We start from the raw sequence: 11,119 nt of genomic DNA on the forward strand, positions 1-11,119 counted from the left end.
TTTAGTAATGGCTTGTGCTCGACTTCGGCGATGGTCTCGGGTAAGGGGGCGTTACATTTATTGGTATCAGAGTTTTGGTTTAGTTGATTCTCGGAATGAATGTGATGTGTAAAGTGTTTAGAAATACATGCCATATAAATCTGTGATAGTGTGGTGTGAATGATCCGATCTAACTACAAATTTTTGTTATAGATTGAAAAGATGTCTGATAGAGCTGAGGGTACTAGTCGGGAAGAGGAAGTTAATAGTAGAATACTGACTTCTGAGCAGGGAACAAGTGGTAATGTTCCGATTTCTTTGATGAGAGAGGAAGAACTTAAAAATATAATTTACGGGTTAATGAATCAGTGGTATCGTGAAACAATACAAGGAAGAAGTCAGGTACCACAACCTCCTCCTCCCCCTACTGTACCACCAGTTACAACCTCAGTTGCTCCTACTTTAATAGATGAATCTAGCAAAAGAACACCGATGGAAAAACTCAGAAAGCTCGGAGTTGAAGAATTTCGAGGGAGATCAGACGATGATCCAGTTAAAGCAGAGTATTGGTTAAAGAGTTTGGAGAGAGTATTTAAACAGATGATGTGTTCTCTGGAGGACTATCTGAGGTGTATAGTTTTGTTATTGAAAGAAGAAGTGTATAATTGGTGGGAAACTATTGAGGCAGTGGTACCTGCAGATAAACTTACCTAGAAATTCTTCCAAAACGAATTTAAAAAGAAGTATGTAGGAAAGATATATTTAGATAAAAAGAAGAGGGAATTTCTTGATCTTCGATAAGGGAATAAAACAGTGGCCAAATATGAAAGAGAATTTGTGTATCTCAGTAGATATGCTCGGGATGTTGTACCGACAGGAAATGTGCATTAGATTTAAAGAAGGGTTTAATGATGAAATTAGAATGATGATTGGAGGCACAGAGATTTGAGAAGTTGTGGTTCTATCTGATCAAGCTCAAAAGATAGAAGAAGTGTATAACAGAAAGATGCAAAGAGAAAGAAGAGGTAAAGAGGTATACAAAAGAAGTTTCTCTAAACCAACTTCGACTTTTTCAGCTAAAAAGTTCAGAGATGATTCTAGTCGACCTGTTACAATTCTGGAACGATCGAATAAAAGTAAAACAACTCAACAAGATTTCGGAGTAACTAAGAAACCAGCAGCTAGTGTTAGTAGTTGCAAAATATTTCAAGACCGAGATGCAAAAATTGTGGTAGATTTCATATTGGTGAATTTTAGGGAAGAACCGGAGCTTGCTATAAATGTGGTGGAACTGATCATTTTATTTGAAACTGTCTTAATTGTTAAAAGAAGATAGAGAACAAGGGGAGAAGTAAGCAAATACTCCTCAAAAAAGTAAACGTTTGGGTCAAAACAGTGCTGTTGGGACTGTTCGTTAGGGAACGAGATATACTGCAGCCCGATCAGAAACAAGAGCACCTGCACGTACATATGCTATCCAGGTAAGGGAAGAAGCTTCTACTCCAAATGTGATAGCTGGTAATTTCTATCTTTTTGATGATTTTGTGTATGCTTTAATTGATCCTGGATCTACGCATTCATATATTTACACTGCATTAGTGTCAGAAAAGAAAATGACTGTTGAGTCCACTGACCTTGATTTACAAGTCACTAATATACTAGGGCAAAGTGTGTTAGTTAATTTAATATGTCGGAATTGTCCACTGAAAATACAAGATTGTGAATTCTTTGCCAATTTAATGTTGTTACCTTTCCGAGAATTTGATGTTATTCTTGGAATGATTGATTGATTAAACACGATGCCATAGTGAATTGTAGAGAAAAATGGATTGATTTAAAGTGTCAGACAGGGGAAATAGTTTCAGCTGAGTTTGAGGATAAAAAGAATGATGTCAGAATTATTTCAGCCTTTGCAGCTCGGAAATTGATTCAGAAAGGTAATGAAGCATTTTAGTTTATATTCTTGATACTCGGAGTTTTGAATTAAAGATGGAACAATTACCAGTTGTTAATGAGTTTATTGATATGTTTTTTGAGGAATTACCTGGTTTACCCCCAGATCGTGAGGTTGAATTTGCAATTGATGTAAGTCTGGGTACAGCTCCGATATCAATAACAACGTATAGAATGGCACCGGCTGAGTTAAAAGAGTTGAAGACATAGTTGCAAGAGCCATTGGATAAAGGGTTCATCAGACCAAGTACATCACCTTAGGGCGCACATGTTTTATTTGTGAAAAAGAAAGATGGCTCGTTGTGATTGTGTATTGATTACAGACAGTTGAACAAGGTAACAATTAAAAATAAATATCCATTACCTCGTATCGATGATTTGTTTGATCAACTGAAAGGTGCTGCAGTGTTCTTAAAGATAGACCTTAGATCTGGGTATTATCAGTTGAAGGTTAAAAAGTGTGATATGTCAAAGACTGCTTTTCGAACTCAGTATGGTCACTACGAATTTTTGGTAATGCCTTTTGGTTTAACAAATGCCCCTGTTGCATTTATGGATTTAATGAATCAAAATTTTCAGTCTTATTTGGATAGATTTGTGGTGGTATTTATTGATGACATATTGGTCTATTCAAAAACGAAATCCGAACATGCACAGCACTTGAGAATTATACTACAGACTTTGAGAGAAAAGCAGTTATATGCTAAATTTAGTAAATGTGAGTTTTGGCTTCATGAGGTTGGATTTCTGGGTCATATTGTATCAGCTGAAGGAATTCGTATGAATCCAAGTAAAGTTTCAACAGTGGTGAATTGGAAAACACCGAAGAATATAACTGAAGTGCGAAGTTTTCTGGGATTAGCAGGATACTATCACCGTTTTGTAAAGAATTTTTCCATGATTGCTTCACCAATGACTCATTTATTACAGAAGAATGTTGAGTTTGTGTGGTCTGATGAATGTCAGCAGAGCTTTGATCAGTTAAAGAAAATGTTAACAGAAGCTCTAGTCTTGACTCAACTAGAATCAGGTATACCGTATGTTGTGTACAGTGATGCATCTTTAAATGGTTTGGGTTATGTGTTAATGCAGTCGGGAAAGGTGGTGGCTTATGCTTCACGACAGTTAAAACCATATGAAAAGAATTACCCTACACAAGATCTTGAGTTAGCTGCAATTGTTTTTGCTTTAAAATTTTGGAGACACTATTTATATGGTTAGAAGTGTTATATTTATACGGATCACAAAAGTTTGAAATACTTAATGACTCAGAAGGAACTGAACTTATGACAGAGACGGTGGTGAGAGTTGCTAAAAGACTATGATTTGGTTATTGACTATCATCCAGGGAAAGCTAATGTAGTTGCTGGTGTACTTAGTCGAAAGTCATCCTTTTTTGCACTTCAGCCAATGAATGCTCAGTTGGCTCTTAATGAAGAAGGTTTTGTATTAGTAGAATTGAAAGTAAAACCAATGTTCCTTCAAAAAATTCAGAAGTTGCAGAATGAAGATCCAAAATTGGTGCTGAAACGGCAAATGGTTCGGGATAATTTAGACTCAGAGTTCAGTATTGATGATGAATGTATGTTGCGTTATCATAATAGGATTTGTGTTCCAAATAATTCTGATTTAAAGAATGATATTCTTTCTGAAGCACATAATAGTATGCATTCTATTCATCTGGGTAGTACAAAAATGTATAGTGATTTGAAAAAGACATATTGGTGGCCTGGTATTAAAAGAGAAATTTCAGAATTTATTGCAAAATGTTTGACTTGCCAGCAAGTTAAAGCAGAGCATCAAGTGCCAACGGGTTTATTACAACCTATTATGATTCCTAAATGGAAGTGGGAGCATATTACAATGGATTTTGTGTCAGGATTGCCTATGATTCCAAGAAAGAAAGATTCGACATGGGTGATTGTTGATAGATTGACAAAGTCAGCACACTTTATTCCAGTCAGAACAGATTTTTCACTTAAGAAGTTAGCAGAATTGTATGTGTCAGAGATTGTAAGACTACATGGAGTTCCAGTATCTATCATTTCAGACAGGGATCCAAGGTTTACTTCAAGATTTTGGAATAAATTGCAAGAAGCTTTAGGTACCAGATTGAATTTTAGTACAGTATTTCATCCTCAAACAGATGGATAGTCAGAGCGAGTGATTTAAATTTTAGAAGATATGTTAAGATGTTGTATACTCGAGTTTGGTGATAGTTGGGAAAGGTATTTACCGTTGGCTGAGTTTTCTTACAACAATAGCTATCAGTCTAGTATAAAAATGGCACCATTTGAGGCTCTTTATGGTAGAAAATGCAAGACCCCATTGTGTTGGTCTGAATTGAGTGAATCAAAAATAGTTGGGGTTGATTTGATTCGAGAAACTGAAAAGAAAGTCCGTATTATTCGAGATAGTCTAAAAGCTGCTTTAGACCATCAGAAGTCATATGTGGATTTAAAACGAAGAGACATAGAATATGCAGTGGGTGATAGAGTGTTTTTAAAAGTTTCACTGTGGAAAAAGGTGTTACGGTTTGGTAAAAAGGGAAAATTAAGTCCGAGATTCATAGGGCCATGTGAAATTGTGGAAAGGATTGGTCCTGTAGCTTATCGGTTGGCTTTACCTCCGGAACTTGAGAAGATTCACAATGTGTTTTATGTGTCTATGCTAAGGCGGTATAGGTCAGATCCTTCACCCGTAATTCCTCATACTGAAATTGAGCTTCAACCAGATATGACTTAGTCAGAAGAGCCAGTGAAGATTTTGGCTCGTGAAGTTAAAGAATTGCGGAACAAAAGAGTACCATTGGTTAAAGTATTATGGCATCGACATGGTATGGAGGAGGCAACCTGGGAAACAGAGGATTCAATGAGATCACAGTATCCAAATCTATTTTCAGGTAACAAATTTCGAGGACGAAATTTTTAAAGGGGGGAGAGTTGTAACGACCTAATTTTCAGTGGTGTCGGAAATGGTGAATTGAGATCACTAAATCCAAAAAGTAAGATTGAACAAGATAGTAATTAAATATTTATGATTCAAGTAAGAATTTAGAAGAAATTGTAAATTGGTGAATTTAGTAAATTAAAAGAATTTATTAGGTCAAACAAGTCAAAAAAGAGGTATCAAGACCTCGAATTTGAAAATCGAGCTATAAATATTTTTATAAATATTTATGAAGTGTCATTTAGTTAGTATTAAAGTTTGGTTGAGAAATTTTAACGTTTGGGTAGTCAATTAAATAAAAAAGGACTAAATTGTAATAAAAATAAAATTTGTTAAAAGGATTAAATAGCTCAAGTGTTAAAATAAAGAGGATTTAAAGGGAAATTAAGCCTAAAAGTGAATAGGCTGGACGGAAAGGGCAAGAAAATTAGCAGAAAAATAAGGGAAATAAGGGTAAAATTGGAAATTTTACAATTTAACATATAAAATAAGGACAAAATTGAAAAATCTAGAGATCTCCTCATATTTTCTCAGCAAAAACACCATAGAAGGTCTGGAGAAAGATGGTTTTTCATATTTTTACATAATGTGAGTTTAATTCTTGCTTTTTATTGATAATTTTTATGTTTTTATGACTTTTACAATTAGGTCCACTTATAGAATTCATTAGTTTTTGATTTTATGGGTGAAATTGGATGTTGCCCTGGATGGGTAAGGGAATTTTATGATGAATTATTATGAAATTTAAGTTCTAATTTCATATTAAGGTGGTTTTATTAAGTGATTTTGATAGAAAATGGTATTTAGGACCTAATTGTGAAAAAGTTATGAATTGAAGGTTGGTGTTGAAATTCAGAATTTCAAAGTTTTTGAAATAGTTTATAATGATAAAATAAAGTGTTATTTGAGAAAAATTAGTTCAATTGATGGGTGAATTAAGCAGGGACTAAATTGTAAAAATTGAAAATTTTAGGGTAAAAGTGCAATTTCAAAAGTTGAAGAGCATAAATTGTGAAGTGAAATAGAAATCAAATAAATGCTAATGAGTGGAAATATTTTATATTATAGATCAAGAATCCAAAGGAGAACGAGGAAAAGAAAAAGTTGCGGAATAGTCCCTAAATTTCAATATCTTCTACAAAGTAGCCGGGTAAGTTCATATGGTTGAATTTAGATGTTTATTTGCGAATGATTGAATGATATAATGTGTGATTATATTTGAATTTGTTGTGAGATTGTGAAAATTTTGTTAATGAAAGAATAAATGTGAAAATGCAAATTAGGAAAAACGCAGGATTGAGTATGTTCGTATCGTGACATGTGATGAATTGGCAGATAAGACCATGGTTGTTCCATGGAAAAGTGTGAAATGTAGGTATGGTATTATCCATACCGAGTTGTGAAATGTAGGTATGGTATTATCAAATCCATACTGAGTTAAGAAATGTAGGTATGGCATTTCCCATACCGAGTTGTAAAATGTAGGTATGGTATTTCAATGAGGAAAACCATACTGAGTTATGAATCGTGACACTGAACAACAATGTACTCAATTTCGTAAGTCGTTTCCTAATTTGATAAAAAGAAATACAAGAGAAGTGAACCAAATGAAAGAGATTGAATAGTTGTTAATGTTGAGCTCAACATTAATAAGGGTGTAAAAATAGCCTCCATTCTTTCATTTTCACTTTCATCTACAAAATCCAAAATAAATTTTAAAAAACATCATCGTGAATCTACAAAAATCAACTATAGATATTCATTTGCAATATGATTTCAATAATTTCACCTAATAAAGACTAAAATATTATAAACAAATAAATACTTAATACTAAAATGTGTAATGCCTTTATTTGTTATTTTATACATTTCACTTTAAGATATTAGTTAAATTTTACTAAATATTTTTAAATAAACAGTTAATAAAATTAGTTGATCAAATAAGTTAATAAAATCAGTTGATTAAATTATCCACACTAATTAGTAATTAACTATCAACTAATTACATAATAGAGCGAAAATCTTTATAGAAAAGTTCAATAGACTGATAATTTTATTGATATTTTAAGCATTTGAGTTTATTTTACTCAAATTTAAGTCTTATCGCATTTACAATGCGTGAGTTTCCGTCACATCGAATCTCATGAATAATTTTTTTAAATTATATTTTATTTTTCATCCTTGTGTTTTGTACTGAATTAATTTTACCGTTATAGCTGATGAGTGTAATTGTACCGTTTTAGTGACACTTAAAAGATCGCCTGGCCCAAAGGCGCAGCCCAAGGGTACAGATTTTGAGTGGAGTTGAAGACAAGCCACCGCGTCTACAGGGTAAACTATTGCGTGGTGGCAGAGTCAGAGGATCCCTGCCGGACGCCCCAAAAATGGGCATTATACACCACGACCAACAAGAAGAAGAAGAAGCTTTGATTCTCTCAAGCTCCGATCAAACTCAACACTTTCACTGTCATCAACAGCCTAAAGACTCAAATCTGATTAGCAAATTCTGGGTTGAATCAAAGAAGTTATGGTTAATTGCAGGACCCTCCATCTTCAGCCGCCTTGCCATGTTCTCCATGACTACGATAACCCAATCATTTGCTGGCCACCTAGGTGACCTCAATCTCGCTGCCATTTCCATTGCCACCACTGTTATTATTTGCATCACTTTTGGATTCTTGGTAAGGACCGATAACCCATATCGAAATTTTTTCTTTTCTCATCTCAAAATATCTCCTTTGTAAATTGATTTAATGTGTGTTTTTTTTCTTTTTTTTTACAGTTAGGAATGGCTAGTGCACTAGAGACTTTATGTGGACAAGCTTACGGAGCAAAACAGTATCAAATGTTGGGTTTATACTTGCAACGCTCATGGATTGTTCTCTTCATTTGTTCCATTCTTTTACTACCATTATTCATTTTTGCTGCTCCGCTCTTAAAATTCATGGGACAGCCAACCGACGTGGCTGATCAAACAGGTTTAGTTGCAATTTGGCTGATACCATTTCACTTAAGCTTACCATTTCAGTTCACACTGCAAAGATTTCTGCAGAGCCAACTGAAGACTGCAGTGATTGCTTGGGTTTGTGGGGTTGCACTTGCAGTTCACGCATTAATAAGTTGGATTTTTGTTTACAAGTTAAGAGTTGGGATTGTTGGGACAGCTCTCACCCTTGATTTCTCCTGGTGGTTGACTGTTTTAGGATTCTTTGTTTATGTTGTTTATGGTGGTTGTCCACTTTCTTGGATTGGTTTTTCTACACAGGCTTTCTCTGAGCTTTGGGATTTCGTCAAACTCTCGCTTGCTTCTGGTGTCATGATTCTGTATGTTCTTGATTAATTGACAGTTAAACCTCCTATATAACACTGAAGTAATTAGTAATGGATTGCGACTTTTTAATCTTTCAGCTTGGAGAATATTTATTACAGAACATTAATCATAGTGTCTGGATATTTGCACAATACAGAAACTGCAGTTGATGCTCTTTCAATTTGGTTAGCTCCACTTCCCTTGCTCACCTTTATTATTGATGTTACATAAAATTATACTATTTGGTTGCTGTTTTCATACTATGCTGCTACTTTTTAATACATTTTCATTTCTTTGTTTGGCAGCATGTCCATCTTTGGCTGGGAATCCATGATTCCGCTGGGATTTTTGGCTGCAACCGGGTAAGTTGCTGTTCCTTAGCTTCCCATCTCACTATACAAGTTCTAAGCAATAGAAATAGGAATCTTTAGGTTTCCATCTCACTATACCTATTGTCTTTAATTTAAATTCAATGGAACTTTGCCCTATCATCGGTGTTATTGACGAGTAATTTTGATTTCCTTGAATACATGTTCTGCCGTAGTTTACTCTGATATGTTGGTTTCAATGATGATATCATTCATCCTAGTGTCTCTAGCAAAATGGTGGATTGCTGAAGGACATTTATATATGCTAACTGCTGTAAGATATTGACCCATCACAAATTCGTATGTTTGGCATTGGGTTATATAAAATGTATTTTATCCCCATATAATCAATGTTAGGTTCTTTTAGTCTGATATAAAATGAATTCATTTACATAAAAACCAACAAAGATTTTTTCATTGGAGTATATGCTAAATGCTCTTTCATCTTACGAAACATTGTGTTTCCTTAATGCAGTGTGCGTGTGGCGAACGAGCTCGGTGCAGGAAATGCGAAAGGCGCCAAATTTGCAACTATAGTGTCAGTGATTACATCTTTAGCAGTTGGAATTTTGTTTTGGTTAATTATTATGGCCTTTCATGAGACACTTGCAATGATCTTCACCTCAAGTTCTTCTGTTATTACAATGGTTAATATGTACTCTACCTTATTGGCATTCACCATTCCTCTCAACTGCATTCAACCAGTTCTTTCAGGTAATAAGCTCAAACAATGTATATCTATTTGCAATCATGACCTAAGGCTCATTGTATATTTGATCTTCATGCTTTGCCTTCAGGTGTGGCGGTCGGATCTGGTTGGCAAAGTGTAGTGGCATTTGTAAATATAGGTAGCTACTATTTAGTTGGAGTTCCTATTGGTGTCCTGTTCGGATGGCTTCAATTTGGTATCACTGTAAGTACAGTTATCGTGTCACAAGTTTTTGACAAAAGAATCTTCTCTTTCGTAAACAGACGGTATTACTGAAATGGAACACAAAAAACATGGCTGAAATCGAGTGTTTAAAACTGAAGCATGTTATGTTTTTAATACCAGGGTATCTGGGCTGGAATGCTGTGTGGAACTGTGGTTCAGACATTGATACTAGCTGTCATAACAATTAAATGCAAATGGGAAATAGAGGTAAGGTTTTGTTGTAATATTTCAAATATAAACCCTTGGTTGTTTTCCTTTGCTCTAAATCAAGTTACTAAATTTCTTGTCTTAAATCTTAATTACAGGCAAGAAAGGCTCGTTCATATATATCAAATGAAACAGCTTCATACCAATAACGTCATTTTAAAGTGTGATTATACTTGTAATACAATTCTTTTTGTTCAAGCTGTGAGTGAATAGGATAGTTCTTTTATGTTTTTTGTATAATATTTTCGTTTTCATATGTTCAAAACAAAATTATGTATTTTTAAGAGATAAAAGATTGCATTCTTCTATATGAGTAGGAGTCACTGAACTATAGCATGCATAAACCATGGTTGCTATTATATTATCGGACACACCTTGGATGATGAGTTTTCACTTGGGAACTCACTCAACTCACCACTTAATTAATTAAATTTTCTTCATCTGCACTCAATTACACTAATTTAATTAAATCGTTTAATGATCAGATTTCATTTTGCAGAAGTAAACTGAATTGAAAAAAAAAATAATCAAGTTAAAAAACTACTGAAAGAATTTTGAGAGAAAGAATATGGTTACCTTCTCTTTATGTGTCTCTTTGGATTCGAAAAATCTAGTTTTCTCTTCTCTTTCTGGCCATTGATTCTTACAAATTGTATTCAAACTGGAACCCCTTTTACTCTTCAATTACTTTTAAATCTTGATATACTTTCGTAGCATCTCATTTATGTCCACTCAATTTGAAGATCACTACAAAATCTCATCATGACACCCTCTTGATCCTCCTAAAGATTAGAACGAATCATGATCATCTCTATCTCCTTAAAATAAGGCATTGAATCCCTGTTTAGCCATAACAATCTTCATATCCTCCCAAGTAGCAATGGGAAGTTGTCAATTTTGACTCCTACACAACAATTGATCCCACCAAGTTAGTGTATAATTAGTAAATTCAACAATGGGAAGTTGTTGGTTTTTGGCACTTTTTTAGTTCGGGAAACAAAACCCAAAGACAGAAAGAGAAAGAAATTGAGAGAGAAGGAAGAAGAGATCGTTTTTTTTTTGTTTTACTTCTTATTTTTGTTGTGCTAATATCCTTTTTTAATTCTTGCTTCAGTTTGAAATTTACTTGTCATATCTATTTGTTTTTTGGGGTTTTATGTTTCCATTTGCTCGACAGATTAGACTTCTTCTTTTCTCTAGTGCAGCTTGTTTTCTGTATCAATTTCTTTCTTTTTAGCTATCAACTTAGTTTTGACTCTTCTTATAGTTGTTGGTTCATGAGGTGAACGTATCTATTGAGTGTTCTCAACTTGCTTTATCTATGGATGAATTTATATTTGCTATTGAATTCTGAAAAACGTTTAGTTTTTTGTAGACCCTAAAGAATTTATATCCTTGTAGGGAGTCGAAGGCATTTCC

The 11,119-nt window shown here is 34.1% G+C and overlaps 1 protein-coding gene across 1 annotated transcript; it reads left to right on the forward strand.

Moving 5' to 3' along the window:
- The first annotated feature begins 7,071 nt into the window (after positions 1-7,071).
- Positions 7,072-10,044, forward strand: LOC108465270 (protein DETOXIFICATION 27-like). Its single transcript, XM_017765590.2, has 8 exons — positions 7,072-7,562; positions 7,664-8,205; positions 8,290-8,376; positions 8,497-8,553; positions 9,035-9,273; positions 9,357-9,472; positions 9,614-9,700; positions 9,799-10,044. The coding sequence occupies exons 1-8, from the start codon at positions 7,266-7,268 to the stop codon at positions 9,847-9,849; spliced, it is 1,476 nt and encodes a 491-aa protein (XP_017621079.1). The 5' UTR covers positions 7,072-7,265; the 3' UTR covers positions 9,850-10,044.
- The last annotated feature ends 1,075 nt before the right edge of the window (positions 10,045-11,119 follow it).

This window comes from Gossypium arboreum, chromosome 5 (genome assembly GCF_025698485.1).
Source record: "Gossypium arboreum isolate Shixiya-1 chromosome 5, ASM2569848v2, whole genome shotgun sequence".
In the NCBI taxonomy this organism is placed as follows: domain Eukaryota; kingdom Viridiplantae; phylum Streptophyta; class Magnoliopsida; order Malvales; family Malvaceae; genus Gossypium; species Gossypium arboreum.

Coding starts and splice junctions, on each gene's coding strand:
- LOC108465270 (XM_017765590.2), top strand. CDS start 7,266: ATGGGCATTATACACCACGACCAACAAGAAGAAGAAGAAGCTTTGATT. Junction 8,377..8,496: donor GTTGATGCTCTTTCAATTTG/GTTAGCTCCACT, acceptor TTTGTTTGGCAG/CATGTCCATCTTTGGCTGGG. Junction 9,701..9,798: donor AATGCAAATGGGAAATAGAG/GTAAGGTTTTGT, acceptor TCTTAATTACAG/GCAAGAAAGGCTCGTTCATA.